The following is a 23,877-nucleotide window of genomic DNA, read 5'->3' on the forward strand; positions in this document are numbered from 1 at the left end:
CTCCAGAGTCTCCTAAGGGTGGGTTAAAGGAAGCCAGGCAGTCCCTCCCCTCAAATCCCAAGAATGTCCATAGGACTAGAGTTGTTCACCTTGGAGTGGCTATTCAAGTCGCCAAGGTAGAGTGGGGATGAGCCAGGAATGTCAGGTCATGCCATTGATCCCTGTCTGTTGGAATCATGGTAGTTCACAGTGGTGTAGCCGCACTTGTATCCCTCCAGTGATGGGGAGCTCACTCTCTGTTTCCACCTTTTTGCTCTCAAAGGAATCAATCCAGGAGGATTGATGAAAGCAGATGATTCTGCCCTGTCCTGGGCCCTGTATACCGATAGTGGTAGCTCACTTTGAAGGTCAGTGGGCCGGAGAGATACATGGATTCTGGCCAGCTCCATCCTTGTTTTCTGTATGATGTCAGGAAATCACTGGCCCTCTCTGGGCCTTGAATCCAAATGCCATAGATGGAAAATTGGGACCAAATTTGCAAAGTGATTGTGAGCTCTGAGTTCAGAAATATAAAGCAGGGGTCAAAGCAGGGGTCGGGGGGGGGCTTCCTGGAGGAGGTGTCATTTGGATTGGGGATCAGATGTAGACAGCGACAGCAACCGGCAGAAAAAAGAAGGAAAGAGAAAGGGTCCAGGAGAGACATGTTTCTGTCCCTGGATGCTGGATTTCCTTTCACTGGTCTGGAGTGGCAGTTTCAAAAGGAGCCAAAATGGGAGACACTGCTTTGGAAAGATCCCCAGTGTTCTCCTTACTTGCAGCAAGTAATAAATCCTTCCTTCTCCCTAAAAACAAAAACACCAAAAACCAAAAAAAAAAACCCAAAAGGAGCCAAAATGCTCAGAGAGGACGCAGAGTGAAACCTTAAATATCACAATGTAGGAAACAGCGGCCATTCCCCCAAACACTTTCACATCCTTCCTCTCAGGGGTCTTGTGATGTCACCAGGGTAGGATGATGAAGCCAACTGACCAATGATTAGACTGACCAGGCCCTAGAAATTGGGGTTCCATTACACATGGTGGGACACTGGAGATGGGCTCTAGCTTGAGGGGGCCAGCTTTGCTCAAGGAAGGCCCAGCTCGGGAAGGAGACAGTGAACTCCTGCATGGACCACCCCTCCGTTTAATGCTGCCCTTAAATATTCCATCCAAAAGCCACTTCTTCCTGGAAGCCCTCCTTGGTTTCCTCCCAAAGTCAAACTCCTCTCATGCCCCATGGTTGCCAGGCTTCCTTTTGTCTGGCTGTGGCATCTGTCACCACAGCCATATGTAGTGCCTCACAGGATGAGGATGGCTGTTCGTGACTGCCAGCACCCAGCTCAGTCATAAGGCCAGCTGGCAGTGGGGAGGGCCAAGCCACCCAGCATCTCTCTATAAGTACCAGGCACGCAGGTTCCCTGCCAGGCACTACAGTCCTGACCAGGCAGGGAAAGCCCTTGGTGTCTGGAACAATCTTGGGCAAGTCATTTAATTCCTTGGATCTCAGGTTCCCTGTCTGTGAAATGGGCCAATGGTAGGGCTGACTTCACAGGGTTGGAATGAAGATTAATACAGGTATAGAGGTGAGGGGTGTGGGTCAGCACAGGCTGGCAGGTAGTAGGTACTCAGCTAATAGAGGCTGGGGGTGAGGGCATTCTACAAGAGGATGGGGCTGAGGGGAACTGGATCTCCCCCGACTTGGGCCACACTATGTCTCCGGGCCAGACTGGGACGTCCCCCTGCCTTTCCAGCTGCTCTGGGAACTGGCTCCCCCTGGTGGCCATAACAGGAAGTGCCTGTCTCCTCTATCCCCTGGCTGTAGAGGGCACTGTGGCTGCACTGATCCTTCACTCCATTTCTCTCACTGTCCACCTGCCCAGCGACCTCCGTGCACACTAGGCCCTGTGCACAGAGATGGATCAGCAGCTCCCTGGCTAGCACCAGGAGGAGGGATGTACCATCCTGCACCTCCCAGAGTTGGCTAATGGGACCCTGTGAAACAGAAACAGACACACAGACATAGAGAGCCAAAGGAGACCAGGACTGACTGTCGAGGGAGTTGAGGAAGGCTTCCTGAAGGAGGTGACCTCTGAGCTGAGTCTTAGGGATGATGATGGTGAGGTTCCAGGAGGAGAGCCCTGCAAGCTCCCTTTTTCCTGTGTCTTCAGGCCTGGAGGGGGCAGCGTGGTTGGGGTGGTTCCTGCTGGTGCTGGGGAACCTCTCCCCCCACCACTTCTAGCCTGATTACCCCATCACTGCTGGATCTGGAGGGAGGTACTATTATTCGTCCTGTTTTCCATGACCCTTTGACAGGGTCATGCAGCGAGCAAGAGGTGGAGCTGGGACTTGAACTCAGCCACTGCCTCTTTTTAATTTTTTTTAATTTTTGTATTTTAATTTTATTTTATTGAAGAACAGTTGATTTGCAATGTATTGATTTCTGCTGTACAGCAAAGTGACTCAGTTATACATATATATTCTTCTTCATGTTCTTTTCCATTATGGTTTATCACAGGTTACTGAATATAGTTCCCTGTGCTATAAAGTAGGATCTTGTTGTTTATCCATCCTATATGTAATAGTTTATATGTACTAATCCCAAACTCACAATCTATCCCTTCCCCACCCCCCCCACCCCTCCCTTGGCAACCACAAGTCTGTTCTCTATGTGTGTGTGTCTGTTTCTGCTTCATAGATATGTTCATTTGTGTCATATTTTAGATTTTACATATAAGTGGTAGCATATGGTATTTGTCTTTCTCTGTCTGACTTACTTCACTTAGCATGATAATTTCTAGGTCCATCTGTGTTGCTGCAAATGGCATTATTTCATTTTTTTATGGCTGAGTAGTAGTCCGTTGTATATATGTACCACATCTTCTTTATCCGTTCTTCTGTCGATGGACGGGTAGGTTGTTTTCACATCTTGGCTGTTGTGAATAGTGGTGCTATGAACATAGGGGTGCATGCATCTTTTTGAATTATAGTTTTGTCTGGGTATATGCCCAGGAGTGGGGTTGCTGGATCATATGGCAACTCTAGTTTTAGTTTTCTGAGGAACCTCCATACTGTTCTCCATAGTGGCTGCACCAATTTACATTCCCACCCACAGTGTAGGAGGGTTCCCTCTTCTCCACACCCTCTCCAGCATTTGTGATTTGTAGACTTTTGAATGATGGCCATTCTACCTGTGTGTTGATACCTCACTGTAGTTTTGATCTGCATTTCTCTAATAATTAGCGCTGTGGAGCATCTTTTCATGTGCCTGTTGGCCATTTGTGTGTCTTCTTTTAGCCACTGCCTCTTGATGCTCAGCTCCTGGCAGCTCTGGGGAGGTCCACGGACTATTTCCACACTTGCCTCCCCACCTCATATCCCACATCCACGCTACCCTGGCTTCTCCCTCTTCAGGGCTGGCACAGCCACCCTGTGGGTCAGGCCCTCAAGCCAACACTCCTGTCCTCTTTCAGGCGGTGACTTCTCAGGGTGACTTTGGGGAGGAAGATGGCTGCCCAAGTGCTGCTGCAGACAGTGCTGTTCCTGCTGGGTCTGCTCCTGGTTCCAGGTAGGCTTTCCTGGAGGTACCCTAAGACTTAACGTTAAAATGCCATCCTTATGTTAAGGATGTCTAGGTCAGCTGCCAGCACATCCACTAACCCCTTTGGGCAGGCACAGGCCTGAGGACACAGCTTAGCAAGTGGATGATGGTACCTTGGAGAAAGGAACGTGGACTGGGTTTTGGCCCTACTCACCTCTGCAGCCAGTGCATACTTGTGCAGTGCACAGCCTGCACAACTGTCTGTGGCAGGCATGGCCTCATTAAATGTTTTATTGCTATTTAAAATATTATTTTGTCTTTGAAATTATTATTGATTTTGAGTTTGTTCTTTTCATATTTTGAAGCCAATAATCTTTGAATAGGGTAGACTCACATTTTTGGAGACCCTTTGAGGTATAGGTCCTTGGAATGTGTGTGGGTCCTAGGCACTGGGCTCCTGTTTTCTGGGCCTGGAGGCTGCCCCCGGGCCCAGAGTCCCATCTGCAGTCTCTGCTTCCTCAGGTGCCCGTGGCGGGGGCCCCCGGGAAGACTTCCGCTTCTGTGGCCAGCGGAACCAGACGCAGAACAGCAGCCTCCATTATAAGCGGACATCTGAGCTACACATCTCCATCAAGAACACTGAGGAGGCCCTCACAGTCCATGCGCCCTTCCCTGGAGCCCATCTGGCTCCTAGGTCATTCCCTCATCCCAGGGGCCTCTACCACTTCTGCCTCTACTGGAACCGCCATGCTGGGAAATTGCATCTTCGCTACGGCAAGAGCGACTTCGTGCTGAGTAACCAAGCCTCTGACCTCCTGTGCTTCCGGCAGCAGGAGAGCCTGGCCGAGGGGGCCCCACTGTTCGCCACCTCTGTCAGCTCCTGGTGGAACCCCCAGAACACCAGTCTGCCCAGTGCAGCCGGCTTCATCTTCTCCTTCCACAGTAAGGCGACTTCCAGGCAGAAGGAACAGCTTGGCCGAAGGCCTGGAGGCGGGGAAGGCAAAACGCGCGGCGGGGTTAAAGCAGACGGGGCCGAATGTCAGGTCACGGAGCAGGGGCTCTGTCCGCAGGCAGTGGGGAGCCAGGCAAGGTGTCCGAGGAGTGGAAGAGTGTGCTCCAAGGTGTGCTTTGGGGAGGTTTGTGGGAAGTTAGGGGTGAGGGCGGAGGGGCGAAGTGCCATCCAGCGGCTGCGGGGAAGGCCAGGTAAAGGACGAGGAGTGAACAGGATGGGAGCAGAGAGAATGGAGAGACGGGACTGGAGGTCAGGAGGCGGAGGGAAAGTTCCGCGTCATCAGCATCACCTGGGTTGTTTACCCCCATTTCTCGGAGGAGAAACTGAGGCACAAAGTTGCACAGCTAGTGAGTGAGGGAGCCAGGATCTGAACCCAGCCAGCTGACTGGCATGAGGGGATGGAGGCAGGGGTGCGGGGGAGAGCAAGAGGTCAGGACGCAGCGAGGCTGGAGGCTGACACTGAGGTGTGCAGACTGTGTGTCTGGCTGGGGCGTGACAGGTGTGGTGTGGCCGCTGCCTTCTATTCAGTGCTGAGTGGGGGCAGGGAGGAGGGGGTGGCCCAAAGGAGGTGGATGCTCTACTCAGGGTCTAGGATTTCCCTGATTCTGGGGCCTTTCAGGCAGCTCCAGTTTGGGGCGGGGCTGCCGGGGGGGTGGGGGGGGGGCAAAGGGCGTTGAATATGTTAGCAGCTCTGGGCCCTTGGAAATGCTGGGGGGTGGCAGCAGTGGGCCCAGGTGCTGCCCAGGGCAGCAGACAGGGGCCAGGGCGGTAGATGGGGCTCCCTGCCCCCAGGCTGGGATTCTGCCCCAGCCTGGGAGGGTTTAGGGCAAAGTCAGGTGTAGCTGCAAATTGACTTCCTGAAGAGCAGATCTGGCCTGCCCTTATTTGGTCTGTAGAGAGTTTTTAGTAAACATGAGCCAGGGTTTTCAAATGATCTAAAAATCAGGCTTTCTGCCTTGTAAATTCAGATGGGAGCACAGAGCCTGCCTTCCTTGCTGGCATAGGGCATTCCCCCTCCCCACATGTCCTTCCTCCCATCTGCCTACCTCATCTGAGTCCCGTCTGAGCCTTGGAGGTGCCTGAGTCTGCAGCCCTTGGGTGCACGGTACCCGGGTGGAGGGCCTGGAGCCACCACACAAGCCCCCCACCCCCCAGCTCCTCCTGAAGGGGGCCTGGCTGGCCCTGGGGAACTGGCCCTCCCAGCTCCCTGTGTGTAGTCAGAAGCATGCTTGGGTAGGTGTGTCCCAGCCCACCCTGCTGGGGCTGGAGTTGCTGGGGGCTGCACAGGACAGAGCCCTGTCTGGCTGGCTGCAGCTCTGAGTGACTTGGGGGAGTCCACTGCACCTCTTGGAGCCTCAGTTTCCTGCTCCATAAAATGGGGATAGAAGCTTTCAGAATCACAGGAGGATTAACTGAGAGTGTAATGAGTGTGGCCGGGCACCTCATTCAACAGCCTTTGGTGGGTCTGTCCATCCTTCTCCCCCAGCTCCTCCCCTGAAGACGTCCCACAGCGCCTCGGTGGACACATGTGAGCTGAAAAGGGACCTCCAGCGGCTCAGCCAGTTTCTGAAGCATCCCCGGAAGAGCTCAAGGAGACCCCCGTTCACCCCCACGGACCAGTAAGTGTGGGTCCCCGTGTGTGAGGGGGAAGGAGGAGGCATCCCCCAGACCCGGGTAGGGCAGGGCAGGGCAGGGCAGGGACCTGGAGCAGGCAGCTATATGGAAACCTCCCCTGGGGCTGGAATGTTCTCATCTTTCCATCTTCTCCGGGAGGAATTGAGATACAGCCCTGGAGGCCAAGCCCCTCCCCTGCCTGAGTCATTAAAAACAAATGTCACACCCACCAGCCCAGGTCAGCCACACCCAAGCCCTCCTCTCCACCAATAAAGTGAAAAGGATTGACCCATTTTACAGCTCAGCAGACTGAGGCCCAGAGATGGGTAGGGCTGCTCTGTTGCACATTGTGGGTCGGTCCAGGCAGAACTGGGCCCACAACCTGGTGGCCGAGTCCGAGGATAGGTCCCCACCCCCCTCCTTTCCTGTTTGCTCTGACGCTCTGGCTAACTCCCTGCCACCCCCGCAGGTCATTCTGTCTGCCCCATATTCTTTCCTGTGTATCTGCCTGAATCTCTCCTCTCCCTCTGTCTCCCTGCCTACTTGCCCCTGCCTGGATCCGCCCCTCACACCCAGCAGTCACCTACCCTCTCTCCCCACTGCCAGGCAGCTGCAGAGCCTGGAGTCGAAGCTGACCTCTGTGAGCTTCACAGGGGACACGGTGTCCTTTGAGGAAGATCTGGTCAACGCCACGGTGTGGAAGCTCCAGCCCACAGCCAGCCTCCAGGACCTGCACATCCACTCCCAGCGGGAGGTCAGGGGTCAGGATAGTGGCCAGGGCAGGAAGCAGATGTGGAGGCCGTGAGCACTCCCCTCCCCTGGGCCTCCGGGAGCCAGATGTGTGCTGATGAGGAAGGCCTCAGGCCCAAAGACTACCTCAGTCAGTGGCTACCCGGTGGAACTGAGGACCCTTCCTGATACAGTGGTGGGGACAGAGGTGGGGAGGGACCTGGACCCTGCACAGGGGGCTCCTGTGGCACATCCTTATGGACAGACAACCAACACCAAAATGCCTGTGCCTACAGCCCTCTTGTGAGCCTGCCCTTGGTGGGCCTAGTTGGGGGCAGAGGGCTACACACCCTGCCTTCCTTATCCCCCAGCACACCAGGGAGCCATAGGCAGGGTCAGTGTCTGAAGCCCAGACACCAGAATACCATGTGATTCTCCCAGGCCCATTTGCCCCTGGGGCCCTGGGCTCTAACACCAAGGCACCCCAGCCAGCGCTGGTGCCAGGGAAAGGAGGGGTGAGAAGGGCTGTTGTGAGTCAGGCCTGGCTTCCTGAAGGAGGTGGGCTTAGAGATGGCAGCGTCCAGGAAGGCATGTGCTGGGGGGATGTGGGGGGATCTGGAGGTCCACCTCTGGCTGAGCCCCAGTGGGACTCTGGTCTGCAGAGGGAGCAGAGTGAGATCCTGGAGTACTCGGTGCTGCTGCCCCGTGAGCTCTTCCAGAAGACCAAGGGCCAGAGGCAGGAGGCTGAGAAGAGACTCCTCCTGGTAGACTTCAGCAGCCAAGCCCTGTTCCAGGTATGGTGCTGTCGTCCTCGGGCCCTCCCCTGGGGGGAAAGCAGCTTCTGTCTGACGGAGAGGTGGAAGGGTAGGCATGGAGCCCAGCCCCTTCCTCCAAGAGTCCTTGTAAAGTCAGAAATCGGATAGCAACGTGCAGATCTCTCTGGGAGATTTAGACCTGGGAGAGTGTTATTCTCACTATGGTGTAAATGACTACCCTTGCAAGAATTTTTTTCCAGAGGGAGACTCAAAATCTGGGAGCAATGTGCTGGGCAGAGACAGCAGTCTACAAGGTCTGGGGAACTTCTGAGCTTTTCTTCTCAGTCCTGAGCCCCCTCCCTACCCTCTTCCCCCACCCCATATACCTAGGACAAGAATTCCAGCCAGGTCTTGGGGGAGAAGGTCTTGGGTATCGTCGTGCAGAACACCAAAGTAGCCAACCTCTCGGAGCCCATGGTGCTCACCTTCCAGCACCAGCCACAGCCGGTGAGTGTGAGCAGAGCAACCAAGGACACAGGGGTCCCCGTTGTCCGTGTCCTCCTGTCCCCCTCTCTTCTGAATCACTTGTCTTTAACAAAATGACTGACTGGCTGAGGACATGGGCCAGTCAGGTACAAAAGGGGTGGGGCCCTGGCACTGACTCCCTCAGCCTGGCTGGAAAGGAGTAGACTGTCGTGAGACCCACTCCCCTTCTTTCTTGTCCCTACAGAAGAATGTGACTCTACAGTGTGTATTCTGGGTTGAAGACCTGACATGTGAGTGTGGAGGGGCCTCTGAGCTGGGCAGGTACCTGGAGGCAGGTACCAGGGGGTCCTGGAAAGTGAGGGAGATGGAGTTAATCAAGGGGGACTTCCTGGAGGAAGGTGGGCTTTGAAGAGGGAGTGATGTCAGGCTAGGGATCTGCTGAGGGGAGCAAAGGCTCAGAAGAGTGATACAGTCGTGCATTTGTGGGGTATAGTGGGGTGCTGGGGTGCTGGGCTTGATCTCAGAGCCCCATGCTGGCCCCTCCTCAGTGAGCAGCCCAGGGAGCTGGAGCGATGTGGGCTGTGAGACCATCAGGAGAGAGACGCAGACGTCCTGCCTCTGCAACCACCTGACCTACTTTGCAGTGCTGATGGTGCGTGGCCCCCTCCTTCCCTGCTCCCATACACAGGCCGGGTTCTTGCTGTGTGGCCGCCACTTCTCGCATATATGTCATCCATTCCTCACAACAAGCCCCGAGGTGACTCCTGTTGTTGTCCCATTTTATAGATAAGGAAACTGAGGCTCAGAGAGGTTAGGCAATTTACTCAAGTTCACACAGCTAGTAGTAAGTAAAAGAGCTGGTCTCTAAAGCCCTCGTTCTTTATTCCCAAAATTTGGTGCATGATAAAAATGCAGGTTCCTGGTCCTAATCTAGGATTCTGATTCCACAGGGCTGGGGTGGGGCCAGGAGTATGTTTCTAAAGAGCCCTCAAGGGGATGCTGAGGCCCTTGTGATGGACTTCAGTGCCCCCGAGATCTCAGAATCTTTGTGTATGAGGCTCATTCTCCCCAAATCTCAGGACCCTAGCACCTGAGGGACCGGAGTGGTCTTCCAGCTCTCTCTGGGCATGGCGAGCTCACTGCCTCACAGGAAACTAATTTCTGTTTTGAATGCTACAGAAAAATAATTAGTGCCAGGACAGAAAAGGGATTCTCTGGCGGAGGGCTCTTGACCCTGGTGGGACAGGGATCTCCATTTGAGAATGGGGTGAAAAATGCACTCATGGGAGCACACTCAGCTCAGCTTGGGGGGCAGGTGTGGCCGTCCAGGGACCACGGGTTAGACCGCCATCTGGGCAAACCCTCAGTGTTGAGTTGGGGGCACTGAGGCCAGCCCTGACCTGCCTCGTGGACCCAGGTTACCTCTGTGGAAGTGGACGCCATACACAAGCACTACCTGACCCTCCTCTCCTATGTGGGCTGTGTCATCTCCGCCGTGGCCTGCGTCCTCACCATCGCTGCCTACCTCTGCTCTAGGTAGGACCTGGGAGCAAGAGGGAAGGGGGCAGGGAGAACCTCCATTCCAGGCCCCCGGGCTGGGACCCCACGTTGAGGGAGACCCACCCTGGAGATTGGCCTGACCCCGAAACGTGTGTATAGTTGTGGAAGCCCTGGGAGGTGCAGCCAGCTGACCCCCAGGGGTGGCATTTCCTGCTCAGATCTGTGGTGTTTGGGTAACATAGCATTTCCGGTTTACATTAACTGCCAACATTTAAAATTGGGAGAGTTGACATAAGAATCTAGATTCCTGTCTTTGAATAACCAGATGTGCTACCGCTGGGGACACACGATAATATGACGGTGATGGTAATGATAATGGTGGACACTTACATCAAGTGGCCCACGTGCCACACACTGTTCTAAGTGCTTCACACGCGTGAACTTGGTTCATCCTCGCAAGGGCCCTATGGAAGAGTGCTCAGAGAGAGTAAGTGACTTGACTGAGGTCACACAGTGGGGAAGTGGTAGAAGCAGGCTTGAACCCAAGCAGGCTGGCTCCAGGCCCACAAGGCCCGGGTTAGCGGAGCTGCCTGGCAGTGGCCGCTGTGGACAGGTAGAGCCTCCAGCCCCTGTTCCCTAGTGTCTGTTTTGAGGCCAGATCCCCTGGCTCCATGGAGGCGTGTGTCACCCCAGTCGTTGGGGTGCCTGCTGAGAGAAGGGGCCGCCTTCGGTGGAGTGAAGAACGCCTCCACCCACCCTCAGACCGGCTGTGTGTGGGGTCTGGATTGGCAGTGCTGGGCTCGGCCTAAACCGAGGTCCACCTGTAGTTGGGCCCTGGACCCGTCTGGGTGGAAGGGAGACATCCTTAGTTCTGCTGTAGAATGAAGACTCTTGGAGTGTGCTACTGTCCTTGCGGGGACCGGGGAGGGTAGAGCCGTGTGAAGGCGTGGCCACAGCTGCACACGTGGTGGGGCTGGAGCAGGCGATGAGGAGGGACGGCTGGCAGGCTGAGTGGAGAGCTGGGGGTGAGGGCACAAGCCCCTCCCAGCACCTGCCCATTGATCACAAAAGTGCCCCAGGACAAAGGGACAGGAACCCTTAGGGACTGAGCACCTTATCTGTGTCGGATGCTTTGTATCAGTGTAACCCTCACGCCAACCCTGCGAGGGGGGCCGTCCTCCCACTTCACAGATGAGTACACTGAGGGGGAAGGGGATGGGGCCAGCCTAAGGTGGTGCCTCAAGTTAGGGGTAGGGTGGGCAGGGGGATCCAGGATGGTAGGTGTTCTCCTGCACTCTCTGGAGCAGGCAGTGGATGGTGCCAGGCGGACAGGAAGGCTGGGGACAGGAAGGCTGACAGTGCCCTGCGCCACACTGTATCTTGGGATGGGAGTAGGACGTGCACACACAGACTTGCAACCTCAAGGACACAGGCCACACAGCGTGTGCTCACAGATGCAGAGTAGTGCAGACAGACAGGCAGGCGCAGAACATGGGTGGCATGGATTCTCCAAAACAGAAAAAAATCCAGTCTTTCCCTTCTGACTTTGGGAGCATCTGGTTGATTGTAGTGGCTGATTTGTCTTCCTCGCTGTGCTTGGTTAAATCTGCCGTTAGATGCACACACGGTGCCTGAGCCTGTGGGTGTTGGACACATGGAAGGTGCACGGGGACAGAGCCTAGCTGTAGCCACGGGAGGCCGTGTGTGTGTGTGTGGGGTGTGTGTGTGTGTGTGTGTGTGTGTGTGTGTGTGTGTGTGTGTGTGTGTGTGTGTGTGCGCGCGCGCGCGTAGCCTGGGAAGGCTGCCTGGAGGAGGAGGGGTGGGCGGGCATACCTCCCACCTCCCACCTCCCACCTCCCACCTCCCACCTCCCACCTCCCACCTCCCACCTCCCACCTCCCACCTCCCACCTCCCACCTCCCACCTCCCACCTCCCTGCCTTCCCACGCTGGCCACCAGAGTGACCCTGCCTGCCCTACCTCCACCCTCCCCTGTGCAGGAGGAAGTCTAGGGATTATACCGTCAAGGTGCACATGAACCTGCTGCTGGCCGTCTTCCTGCTGGATGTGAGCTTCCTGCTCAGCGAGCCGGTGGCCCTGGCAGGCTCCGAGGCTGCCTGCCGCGCCAGTGCCATCTTTCTGCACTTCTCCCTGCTCGCCTGCCTCTCCTGGATGGGCCTCGAGGGCTACAACCTCTACCGACTCGTGGTCGAGGTCTTCGGCACCTATGTGCCAGGCTACCTGCTCAAGCTGGGCATCGTGGGCTGGGGTGAGTTGGTCCAGGGGGTTGGTGGGCCCCCCAGACCTGCCTTTTCCTCTTGGTTTCTGGCAAAACATGGGCACTTGGTTCCACTTCTCCACCTACCCCTCTGACCATTCCCTCACTGCTTCCTTCACTCACCCATCCTCAGGGGTTGTTTACCTTGGCTAGGTCAAGGTCCTCTTTAGGAAGATGAGGTGATGAGCCCTGTCTCCGAGAAACGCTTACATATTCTCTACATCAGTCACTCTTTTACAAGTGGGCTTTGCAGATGGAGCCACCGTGTGTGGATGTGCAGGTTGTGCACTGCTCAAAGGCACCCAGTTGTGGATGAGTGGGGCCGTAATTCAGTCCTCACCTGATTCACCCAGGCTCATGGTGGCCCTGCCTGTGGATCCCCATGAACCTCAGGTAACAGGTTCCCCGTGGCTCTGGTATTTGTTCTTGGCCAACAGCAACCCAGTTCACCTGCGGCCCAGACCTCTCTTTTGTCAGACCTGGAGGCCCAGGGGCACACACCGCAAGTCCTTGAACATTGCACAGGCCCACCAACCTCCACGTGTCCCCGACCCCAACTTGCTGCTCCTCCCGTGTTTCTCATTCGGCCCTTTCTTGATTCACTTCATCGATTTACATGAAATTCCTTCAGAGTTGGTTCTTCGTCAAAAACCACGTGTTTGGTGGTGGGCAACCCTTCCAGGGAGCTCTCAGTCTCCACCTCATGGACAAGGTCGAGGCCCAGGGCAGACATCCCCTCGGGGTATAACTCTAGATGTCCCCTGTTGAACTGTCCTCCACCCCACCAATGTCCTGTCTGCTCCTCCAGTCTCTCCTTGTGACAGCCAGCCCCTCAGCAGGGAACTGCAGGCCCTTTCCCCTAGGGGGCCCCAGGATGCTGAGGGTGCAGGGGTAAGGGCAGGGGAGATGGGCTCCCTTTATGAGAAACCAGAACTGGAAAGGAGAAGGGTGGGTCCGAGCTTGGGGGACCTGCCCCAGATGGGGCTGGGTGAACTCTGGGACCACAGATCTGAGAGGGGGTCTCACCAGAGGGAAGGGGAGGGCAGGCCTCAGAGGGTGGGAGATGGAGCTCCATGCTTTGTTGCCTGCAGGCTTTCCCATCTTCCTGGTGACGTTGGTGGCACTGGTGGATGTGAACAACTACGGCCCCATCATCCTAGCTGTGCACAGGACCCCAGAGAGTGTCATCTACCCTTCCATGTGAGTGGCCTGTGCAGTGGGGGCAGGAAGGTGGGCCTCATGGTGCAGAGGTCAGAGAGTAGCCTGGGCCCAGGTCACGCTGACCAGGAGACTCCTGGGTGCCAAGCTGCTGCGGGTATTGGGGTGACCCTTTTCTCAGGGAGTGTGAGAACGGGCCTGGATCTGCCAGTCACTTGCCAGATGACCTTACACAGGTCCTAGCCCCTCTCTGGGCCTCAGTTTCCCCACTTGCGAGTGGGAGTATGAGTTGGAGCAGCGGAGCCTCCAGCATGTTCCTTTACTGCACCCTTCTGTCTTCTTCCCATGGAAAAATGGAAAGGCCAAGGCCCAGAGAAGGCAGGAATCCACACCACGCTGCTCCAAGGCACCCAGCTGCGGGACGAGTGGGGCTGAAATCCAGTCCTCCTCCACTCACCTAATTCACCCAGGCTGGTGGTGGCCTGGCCTGTGTGTCCCCCTGAACCAGACTAGAATCCAGGGCTCCTGAGCCCTAGGCTAGGAAGGAACCCTTTCCATTCCTTCAATGTTTGGAAAATTTCAGTTGATTTTGCCTCACTTTGTGCCATCTGTATTATTATTTGTTTAATTTTTTTCTTTAAATCATCTGGCTTGTTAAATGTATTTTTTAAAAAATTACATCAACTATAAATGGGAAATAAGCATTACTTGTCATAAACAGTGAGTAGTCATGAAAGCAAACACCGGAACAAGGAAACCCTGGTACTAAATTCTTGATGAAAGCAGTGAGCCTAAAGTCTGGCTTTTTTTGAAAAGGGAGACTAGCAAGTGTTAGAAGTGTTAAAAACGTTTTAGGACCAAATTAAGTCTTTCTCTTGACTACAGAGAAGGAATAAAGGAGAATTGAAAGGAGAGTGGCTTTTTGGCCCTTGAGTCAGTGGTGTTTAAAGCAGCTGCCCTGTACCCGGGCTCACTGTGGTGCTTGCCCAGGGCCCAGGAAGCACCGTGCCAGCCCGGCCTTGCAATGAGCCTTCGTGCCCTTGCCCATAGGTGCTGGATCCGGGACTCCTTGGTCAGCCACGTCACCAACCTGGGCCTCTTCAGCCTGGTGTTTCTGTTCAACGTGGCCATGCTGGGCACGATGGTGGTGCAGATTGTGAGGCTGCGCCCACACGCCCAGAAGTGGCCCCACGTGCTGACCCTGCTGGGTCTCAGTCTGGTCCTCGGCCTGCCCTGGGCCTTGGTCTTCTTCTCCTTTGCTTCTGGCACCTTCCAGCTTGTGGTCCTCTACTTTTTCAGCATCATCACCTCCTTCCAAGGTAGGCATGGGGAAAAGCCCACCCCCTGGCCCAGGCAGGGTGCCCATACATAGAGAACAGACCAGGGAAGGGATGACCCAGATGACCTGAAGGGCCTTCTTTGGACCTCAGCCTTCCCATTCGTAAAATGGGGGCATCCAGGCCATAGTTGACAAGTCTTTGTTGAGTACTTATAGTGCACAGGCCCTGTGTTAAGCCCTAGTGCTGTAGTTGTGAACTGGTCGGGCAAGGGCCTTTTGCTTCCACAGAGCTCATCTCTACTGGGAAGGCCAGGTGTGACAAGCAAGGTCACAGACATCAAAGGGCATCTAGGAGAGGAGGGAAGTAATAGTGGGCAATGTGATGGACAGTCTGAGCTTGGGTGGGGGACACTTGGGGGAGGGAAGCCTCTCTGTATAGGAGACATTTGAAGACAGCAGAAGGATCCAGCCATGGAGAGATCAAGGGCCCGTTACTCCAAGTGTGTTTCTCAGACCAGCAGCATCAGCATTGTTAGGAGCTTGTTACAAACACAGACTCTGGCCCACCCCAGACCTGCCGAGTCAGAATCCTCCTTGTAACAGACGCCCAGGGGATGCAGCGCACGTTACAGGCTGAGGAGACCTGGTCTAGGGGTGGAGTGCTCCAGGCAGAGGGAGAAGCATGAGCAAAGGTCCTGAGGCTAGAACTAGGTTGTGTTGGAAGAATAGTGAGGTGCACGGCTAAGGAGTAGTGGGGGGGGGAGGGGAGGGGAGCAGAGGGGCTGGATCATGAGGGCCTGGCTTGATGCCATCAGGGTCCCTTCCTGCTCTACCTGCACCCCTCTACCCCCGCCCCCCAACATCTCACACATACACACACACACATATACACACACACCTACCTTTGTTTTTGGCCATGCTGGGTAGGGAGGAGCCCTTGCCTTCCCTGTTTTCCTGCCTAAGTCCTCCCCATTGCATGGGGTCCCCCATGCAATGGGAGTGGTGTGTGAGGGAGGTGAGTCTTTGTTTTCTCATCTGTGAAGTGAAGGGGACTCTGTAGGGATTATAAATGATGCCCATAAATTCACACATTTACTGAGCTATTAATAAATCACAGTATTATGATTTGGGGAGGAGCATATCACATGGTACCTAAGCAGGTGGGCTCTGGAGGCTGACCACTGCTGCTTGACTCCTGGCTCAGCCAAGCCCCTTATCTTCATGGGCCTCTGTCTCCTCATTTGTAAAACAGAATAGTAATGATGAGGTCTGATCTCAAGGAACCTGGAGAGAATAAAGTGAGATGATGTACAGGGCATTGCCCAGTGCCTGGCGCATAGTAGGTGCTCCTGGGATCGCATCGGTGTGGGGAACCTGTGTAGGGAGGAGGGCAGGGGCAGATCTGGGTCAAAGGAAGGAAGCGGGGTTGGGCTGGGGCTGCCCCCAGCCTCTGAGCCCTGTGCCCCCCACAGGCTTCCTCATCTTCCTCTGGTACTGGTCCATGCGCCTGCAGGCCCGGGGTGGGCCTTCCCCTCTGAAGAGCAGCTCGGACAGTACCAGGCTCCCTATCAGCTCGGGCAGCACCTCGTCCAGCCGCATCTAGGCCGCCAGCCCCCCGCCGATGTGAGGAAGCAGAGTTGCGGTCTCTCTTCACTGCTGCTTGCAGCCCCTGCAGCCAGGCCAAGCCAGCCAGAGACTTGAGAAGGCCCAAGGACCTCAGAAGGATGGGGCTGTTGCCATGGCAGCCAGACTCCCAAGCTGGGCCTTCTGAATTGGCCGGGGGGCTACTTGCCTCTTGGATCCAGCTCAGGGGGCTCAAGGCTGGTCTTAATGCACCACCACTGGACTGGCCCTCATGGCTGGAATCTGCAGGACTTGGACCTTGGAGGCTGGTGGCATCCTTGGCCCTGTGCCCCAGCCCAGGACAGGAATGTGCCATAGCTGTTCTGTCTCTGGTGATCACCATGAGGGCACTTTGTAGCCCCTGTCATTTTAATCTAAGGATGGCCCGCAGGGGAAACGAGTTGGGGCAGAGCTTTGAGCCAGACCCCTGGAGGAGGAGCATTCCCTCCCTGGAGCATAATGACAGCCCAGGGAGGGAGCCGGGCTGTCGTTATGCTGGCCCTCTGAGCCCAGGACCATCACCCTTTGTCAGCCCCCCCAGCCCTCCCTCTCTCCTTCCTGGTCCTCCCTCTCCTTGGACCTCCTTAGCCCTCCACTCACAGCCCGGAGTCCCCAATTCCAATGCTGGATTTTGGGTAGTGGTTCCCAAGAGCTACCTGGTGCCTACTGTAAACCTTTATCTACTGCATGGGCATTTGCCTGCCCCTGACTTGACTTAGTATAAACGTTCTGGGCTGGGCTAGGCCCATCTTCCCATCTGGGCGTCTCCACAGCTGCATTACCCTAGCTCACCACTGCCAAGCCGACACCTCACAGGGGCCCGCAGCCTCTCCCGAAGCCCTCTTGTGGCAAGAACTGTGGAACGTAGCAGTCCAAATTTGTTTCCACCCCAGCATTCCAAAGACTGAGACACGCCTCCCCTGGTGTTGCTTGTAGAGCCTGACATGCTCTGTAGAACCCCTGCAGATGATCTTGGGCACACCTCGCAGCCCATCACGGTTAATTCTGTTGGACACAGGTGGCCAGACCTGGTCGCTTCCCCTGCGAGCTCTCAGTCTAATGTGGGAGGCATGCATGAGACAAGAACTCTTAGAGGTACAGGCACAGAGTTGGGGGAGCCCTCATTCCTGGCTGGGACTCCAGGAAGGCTTCCTGTAGGAGGCAGCATTTGATCTGGCTCTCAGCCTTAAAGATGGGGAGGATTTTCTTTGTAATTACCAGTTCATTTGTCTTTTCATATTAAAAAGATCGTAGAGAATTTGGAAGCTGTAGAAGAGTACATAGAAAAAATAAAAATCAGCTGTTATCGCCTAACCAACCGCAGCAAGAATTTCCTTCTGAGCTTTTTCCTGTGCTTCTCTTAAGAATCAATGATAAAAAACACCTGGGGGCCAATCAGGAAACATGAACAAGAGAAGAGGGCCATGTGTGAAAGACATCTGCTGGAAACGTTGTCAGGGCAAAGGTGGGGGGAGGAATGGCAACTGGGTGTCAGTGCTGGGGGAGCTGCGCGTGGTCTGTGGTGAACTGAAGGTTACGAGCCCCACACGGAGGATGCAGCTGCTGCTCCGCTGCAGCCAGTCGCCACCTCGGAGGGTTGAAGGCCCGCGTAGCCAGACTGCCTGCCTTTTATGACAAATAAGAAATCCAGATCGTGCTGGTGTAAAATCCCCTGGTTTAAAAAAAACTTGACTAATCCAAAATGTTCTCTGGTCAAAGAAATCACGTCTGAGGGCTGAATTCAGCCCTTGGCTGGTCGCGGGACCTGTGTAACCAGTTTATTGCCCGGTGTGAAGTGGACGGGCTGCAAGAATGAAACGACTGGACTTTTCTTCCATCGCTGCCTTACAAACTTGTCCCGGCAAATTTCTCCTCTCCATCCTGTGACACAGGTGAGGCAGGTCAAATAAGTTTCTGTCCCGCTTCAGTTATGGGAGCAGTCTTGTTCGATCACGGCTCTCAGTGTCCAGGTCTAAAGGTCCAGCACAGGTCCAGCCCAGGCCCACACCTGAGCCTTCCGCCCCTGCAGTCTCCTCCCTCCTCTCCTGGCTGCTCTGGGGGGAGCGCAGGCTGGGGAAAGAGGCAACTCTCTGGAGTTGGACGGGAGGGGTGTGAAGTGCCTTGGTGGCTAGGAGTGGGCTGGCAGTGGTGTGATGAGCGTGAATGTGGGATCTTTGGGGACCTGCAGGGACCTTGGCACATGGGAACCCCCTGCCTCTCTTCCAACCCCTCCTCCTGCTGCTTTCATTGGCCTCTGCCTCCACCTTCTCCAGGTGGTGGGCTCCTCTTGTGCCCTAACCCCTGAGGACAAACCTTCCCCACAGTGTCCCGGTTGAGCAGCTGGGTGGGATCAGAGCCAGCTCCGCTCTCAGAGACCTCTCTCGGGTCTCTCAGACCCCCATCACTTGGCTAGACCTGAGGGGATACCTACCCCATCCTCAGGGAAGGAAGGGACCCAGCCCCCTCCCCTGGGTAGGTGGGACTCCCCTCAAATTCTCCCACTTCAAAGAGCTCTCTTGACACCTACTTTCTGTTTCGGAGGGCAGCTCAGGTAGTGGGGCTGGGGTGCTGGGTCGGGTCCCATCCTCCCGTGACCCGCCCTGCACGGGCCACCTGACAGCTCCGTGCTGCTCCTTGACACCGATGGTTCTTATCATGCGCTTCTCTGGGCTGTGGGACTTTGGACAATAGGACCACTCTTCCCACCAGGACGTAGCCAGGTTTGTTTCCCCTTTGGAGTGGGAAATGGATTGGAGTGGCCAGGGTGTGAGTGCTGGCCAGGCCTGGCCAGAGTACTAGAGGCCTCGCACCTGGAGACAGGTGCCCACCTGGAGCCGTATGGACAAGCTGGGGGTGGGAGGTGGCAGAAGGGGAAGGTTTCCCCTGGAATTTAGCGGTCCCAGGGCTCCAAGTGGCCCCAGGCCAATCCCCAGCCCCCGTGGGGCCCAGGAGAGGTGACCCTCCCTCTGGCTCTGCCGGACCCTCCCTTATCATTTTGCCAAGTCCCCGGTTCTGTCATCCCAGGTGTGCTGCACGCGACCTGGGTCCTGGTCTGCAGGTCTCCGGCCTCTTCATTACAAACAGGCATCCATGAGCCCCTCTGGAGGGCCCAGGGGCCGGGTGGGTCTCCAGTGATGGGCCTAGCAGGTCACAGTTCACAAAGCCATCCACCCTCTCCCCTTGCCGGGACATGCGGCTGGGTGGGAGGAGGGGCATTCACCCTCCCAGCCTTCCCTGCAGAGGAAGTGCCTGGGGCCCATGTCAGATTCCCACCTGCTGCCCAGGCCCCATGAGTGGCCCTGACCCTCCCCAGGCCCAGAGGGCCTAGCAGGAAACTGAGTCCTGTCCGGACACTGTGTGGGAGGAAGGGGAAATAGAGGCCAGTCAGGGCTGGGCGGGTCCCCATTAGACCCCAGGGTGGAGCAGGGCCAGCTCTGACGGTGTGGCCCTGAGAGCGGATGCCGGTGATGATGTACTTCCTCGGCGGAGCGCCCTTCACCTTCTGATCTCGAGGTAGCCGGCCAAGGGCCCTGACCTCATCCACATGGCTTCCTTGGGGCCACCACAGTGGGGGCCTCGCTGGTCAGCCCTTCCCCTGCCTACATACTGCACCCCATATGTGTTTGCTGCCCCACTTCCCGTCTGGGCCACCCGTGACCCGCTGGTGATGGTGATGCAAATTTCACAGTACTGATAATCACGATAGTGATAACAATGGCCACGCTCACTGACTGCGCAATTCCACGGGCATCAGCTCAGGAGTTCTCCCCATGCCTCCTGAGAAACCTGGCTCCTTAGCAGAGGTCGGCTCACGCAAACGGGCTGCCAGGAAGTGGCCAGGACAGATGTCAGCCCAGGCCCGGCCAACCCCCAGGGCCCACGCTCCTGTCCCCAGCCATCCTGCCCCTCCTGTTATTGTCTGCTGGGTGGGGGGGCGGGGCCTCCAGGCCAGACTCCTCCTCTCCTTCCAGGACCCCAGCAGGCGTGGGCTTGAGCCTGGTCTTGTTCAAATCACAGGCATGAATGAGGGAGTGCGAACACTCCACATCTTCATCCGCATCCCTATAGCCAGGCCCTGCGCCCACCGGTCTCCTCAAACCCCAACACAGCCCTGGGGGGCAGCCGCACTGCTATATGCGCTTTACAGAGGAGGAAACTGAGGCTCAGAGAGGCCCCCAGCTTGTGAAAGGAGGATCTGAGGTAAGGATTCCTGACTCCAAAGCCTGGGCTCGCCGTCACTCCCCAGGGGCCTGCTTGGGTGCAGAGGCCTCTGTGGCCGCTGAACCCCAGCCCTGCAGCACCCATCCCGACGAGGCCTTGGGAGCAGCATCCCTGGGTGGGTTCAGCAGCTCCTGCCGAGTCGGGCCCACTCTGCAGGTGGTCATGGGGCGGGGTGAGACTAGGAACACTGCCCGGTTGCACACCCTCACCTTTCACAACCCAACCGATGGTGCCATGGAGCAGGAAGGGCGTGGGCGGGGCCACAGGAAGCGGCAACGCTGCGGCCACGGCGCGGGGTGGGGCCGGCTCGGCAGAGCCTGGGAGTTGCGGGACGTGCAGCTGCGGGGTTCCGGCCGGCGTGGACCAGGCTGGCCAGGGATGGTGACTCGCGGGGCCCTGGGAGTCCTGCTCCTCCTGCACCTGGCCTCAGGTGAGCAGCCAGCCCCTTACGCCCTCCGGCCAAGCCTGGGAGACCCAGGGTCGGGGACAGGGAGGGCGTGTCTGGAGCAGGTCCTCCGAGGAGCCCAGCTGACGGCCGCAGCACCTCCTCTGTCGTCGGGGTCAGTCCTGCTCTCCCGATAAACTTTGGTCAGCACTGGTCTCAGGTCCCCTTTGCTTCCCCACAGCGCCCTGGAGATGGGAGAGCATCGGGGGTGCGCCCACACTTCGTCCCTCAGGCTGCGGCTCCCGGACAGGCCTGGCTCTGGGACACGGGTGGGCCCAGGACAAATTCTTCAGCTGGCCTCTGAGCTCCAGGGGGAGGCGGCTGGGACCCTCGAGGCTGAGGCCAGGCCGGGCCTGCACGGCCCTCCCCGCACCCTGCCCACCCCCCTTCCCCGTCACGCCGGCTCCCCTCCTTGTCTCCTCAGCGGTCCCCTGGTCCTCAGTCATCCAAGCCGAGAACAAGGCCCTCCCTGACACTTCGCTCTCAGCCTTGCCCACAGCCAGGCGGTGGTTCTCCAGAGGCAGCTCGAGGGCGCCAGGCCTGGCCCTTGCCGTTCCGCTCCCAAGAAAGCCGGCCCCACCCCTGGCCCACCTGGCCAGCTCTCCCTGGCGCTCTGTGCCATCTGCAGGGATGCCCTCGCGCAGAGGAAGCTGCGCCCTCCCTGTGCACCCATCTCCGAGCCTTGCCTGCTCCTGCTGTTTTGCTCTTGGTTCAGTGAATGGCCTGCGTGCCTGTCCCCCACCCCTGTGTGTGTCCAGCATGCGGTCACACGGCTTTGCGCGTACGGACTGACCTCTTTTTGGGGCTTAAAAAAACCCTTGTCTCGGGCTTCCCTGGTGGCGCAGTGGTTGAGAGTCCGCCTGCGCGTCCGGAGCCTGTGCTCCGCAACGGGACAGGCCGCAGCCGTGAGAGGCCCGTGTACCGCAAAAAAAAAAAAAAAAAAAAAAAAACCCTTGTCTCTTCAAATGTTGGGAGATTCAGGGAAAAGCAAAGTTTAGTCTGTGGCTCCAAAAAGTGTGAAAAATGGCCGGGCCGTACCAGCGGGATGGCGGCAACACCTGATGGATTAATTAACTTCATAACCACTAGTGGCTCTTCCTCGATCTCATAAGGACCCTGGGCCCCTCACGAAAGTTGTAATTTTCTGGTCAGGCCTTGAAGGCTCCCCCGAGTGATGGAGTTTACCCTATGGTGACGGGTGCTCTGATTCAGCTGTTTAAACAGTGTGAGGAGCCCTGAGAGGTTTATGTCTAGAGGGAAGGCTCTTTTTTTTTTTTTTTTTTTTAATTAATTAATTTTTGGCTGCATTGGGTCTTTGTTGCTGAGCGTGGGCTTTTCTTTAGTTGTGGTGAGCGGGCTGCTCTTCTTTGCAATGACTTCTCGTTGCGGAGCACCGGCTCTAGGTGCGCAGGTTTCAGTAATTGTGGCACGTGGGCTCAGTAGTTGTGGCTCGCAGGCTCTAGAGCACAGGCTCAGTAGTTGTGGTGCACGGGCTTAGCTGCTCTGCGGCACGTGGGATCTTCCCAGGCCAGGGCTCGAACCCGTGTCCCCTGCATCGGCAGGCGGATTCTCAACCACTGCGCCACTAGGGAAGCCCAAGGCTCCTTCTTTTGTGGACATTTTGGGGCAGTTGCCATGTGTTCATTTTCTCTTTCATTCATTCATTCCAGAAGCGCTGGTGGAGCCCTCTATTCAGTGTCAGGCCCTGTGCTTATATACCATGTGGTCCCTGCCCTCAAGGGACTCACAGTCTAGCAGAGTGATGGGATGCTTCAAAAGAGTCCAGGGCATGGTGGGGGCCCAGAGGGAAGCAGACACACTCTTTAATAAAGGGATACTTTACCAAGGACATGTCAGGGCTGGCACAAGGGACAAGAAGCTGTGGCTGTTGGCAGAGGGAAGAAGGCCGCTGGTGGGGAGCCTTAGGGAGGGGCGAGTACTGCCCTGACCTCTGACCTCCTCACCCCCCCCCCATATGAACCCAGATTGAGGTGGTCCTTGGAGGCCAACCTCTGGGGCAGAGCGGGATGGAGAAGAGTAGGGTGGGTCTGGAGGGCCTCTTGCACACAGGCCTGGTTCAGGCTCTCCCTGTCTTGGCTAAATGCTTCTTCTAACGTCTTCCAAAAATAATTGCAAAAACCAAGTTTCATAATCTTCTCTGCACCAGGTACTTGCCAAGAGCTTCACAAGCCCAACGGCCCTTGTGAAATTTCATGGCAGGCCAGGAGGGAGGCTCTGTTAACACCCACCGAGTTGCCCCCTGCACCCAGCACCCATGTGTGACCCTCAGGCATACAGAGGGCTGGGATTACAAAGAGGATGGTGCCTTCCCTGGAGCTGACAGTTTCCTCCCCCTCTCTGCTCTTCTTCCCTCTTTTTCTCTTTTTCTCTTTCTCCTTCCTTCCCTCTTCTTTCTGTCTTCCTCCTTTGTTTAAAAAGCAAACATGGATGTTATTATACACATGCTCATCCATCATGTGATTTTTCCCATTAAACAACATGTTATGAATATCTTTACAGTCTAACAGAAAACTGAAGTCCCTTTACAAGCTACTTAAAACATTGTCACATATAGGGCTAATTATAAGATCCACTTGAAAATGTTATTTTTTTACCTACGTTTACCCTAACTTTGGTCTGCCATTATCTTTACCATGTATTTTATTTTTGTCTTAAAATTTAACTAGTTTCATTTAATGTGAAAGTAATATTGTGCATAATTTTTTTAAAAAAATCAAACGCTGGAGAAGGGTGTGAAAAAATGAAAAGTAAATATCTCCCTGCCCATTTCACCCGCAGTTCCTGGTGGGCCAGTCAGAAACGTAAAGGTGCAGATTGTCAAGACCCAGCCCCACTGCCCCCATAAAGGGTACACTAAAGCAGTTCATGGAAAAAGACATACAAATAGATGCTCAAACTCCTTCTTAAATTAAAATGAAATTCAATTTTACCCCTCAAACTGGCAAAGATTTGAAAGTTTGGTAAAGTCTAGGACTGTGAACATGTGGGTAAATAGTCACTCTTGCCCACTTTTGGTGCGAGTGTAAATAGGTGTAGCCTTTTTAAGAAGGAAATTCGATAATATTTAGCAATTTTTAGAATTTCATACTTTTTTTTTTTTGCGGTACGCGGGCCTCTCACTGTTGTGGCCTCTCCCGTTGCGGAGCACAGGCTCCAGACGCGTGGGCTCAGCGGCCATGGCTCACGGGCCCAGCCGTTCCACGGCATGTGGGATCTTCCTGGACCGGGGCACGAACCCATG

General features: G+C 55.9%; 1 protein-coding gene across 7 annotated transcripts; it reads left to right on the top strand.

Moving 5' to 3' along the window:
- Positions 1-3,476: 3,476 nt before the first annotated feature.
- ADGRG1 (adhesion G protein-coupled receptor G1) lies at positions 3,477-15,929 on the top strand. 7 transcript variants are annotated; one of them, XM_065899734.1, is made up of 13 exons: positions 3,477-3,543; positions 4,039-4,458; positions 6,015-6,147; positions 6,749-6,896; positions 7,534-7,665; positions 8,017-8,133; positions 8,357-8,402; positions 8,661-8,764; positions 9,530-9,648; positions 11,612-11,880; positions 12,981-13,089; positions 14,098-14,366; positions 15,799-15,929. In XM_065899734.1, exons 1-13 carry the CDS (start codon positions 3,483-3,485, stop codon positions 15,927-15,929), a joined length of 2,058 nt encoding a protein of 685 aa, XP_065755806.1. In that variant the 5' UTR covers positions 3,477-3,482. The 7 variants fall into 7 exon arrangements, with proteins under 7 accessions (XP_065755806.1, XP_065755801.1, XP_065755800.1 ...); XM_065899729.1 differs by having other exon boundaries at positions 3,483-3,543; positions 4,024-4,458; XM_065899728.1 differs by having other exon boundaries at positions 3,483-3,543; positions 9,530-9,650; positions 11,596-11,880.
- The last annotated feature ends 7,948 nt before the right edge of the window (positions 15,930-23,877 follow it).

The sequence above is a fragment of the Phocoena phocoena genome, chromosome 20 (genome assembly GCF_963924675.1).
Source record: "Phocoena phocoena chromosome 20, mPhoPho1.1, whole genome shotgun sequence".
Lineage (NCBI taxonomy): Eukaryota > Metazoa > Chordata > Mammalia > Artiodactyla > Phocoenidae > Phocoena > Phocoena phocoena.

Bases quoted from the DNA above. Each gene is read 5' to 3' on its own strand.
- ADGRG1 (XM_065899728.1), top strand. From the start codon at position 3,483: ATGGCTGCCCAAGTGCTGCTGCAGACAGTGCTGTTCCTGCTGGGTCTG. The intron at 3,544-4,038 runs GTAGGCTTTCCT...CTGCTTCCTCAG, and splicing joins GGGTCTGCTCCTGGTTCCAG to GTGCCCGTGGCGGGGGCCCC. The intron at 8,403-8,660 runs GTGAGTGTGGAG...GCCCCTCCTCAG, and splicing joins CTGGGTTGAAGACCTGACAT to TGAGCAGCCCAGGGAGCTGG.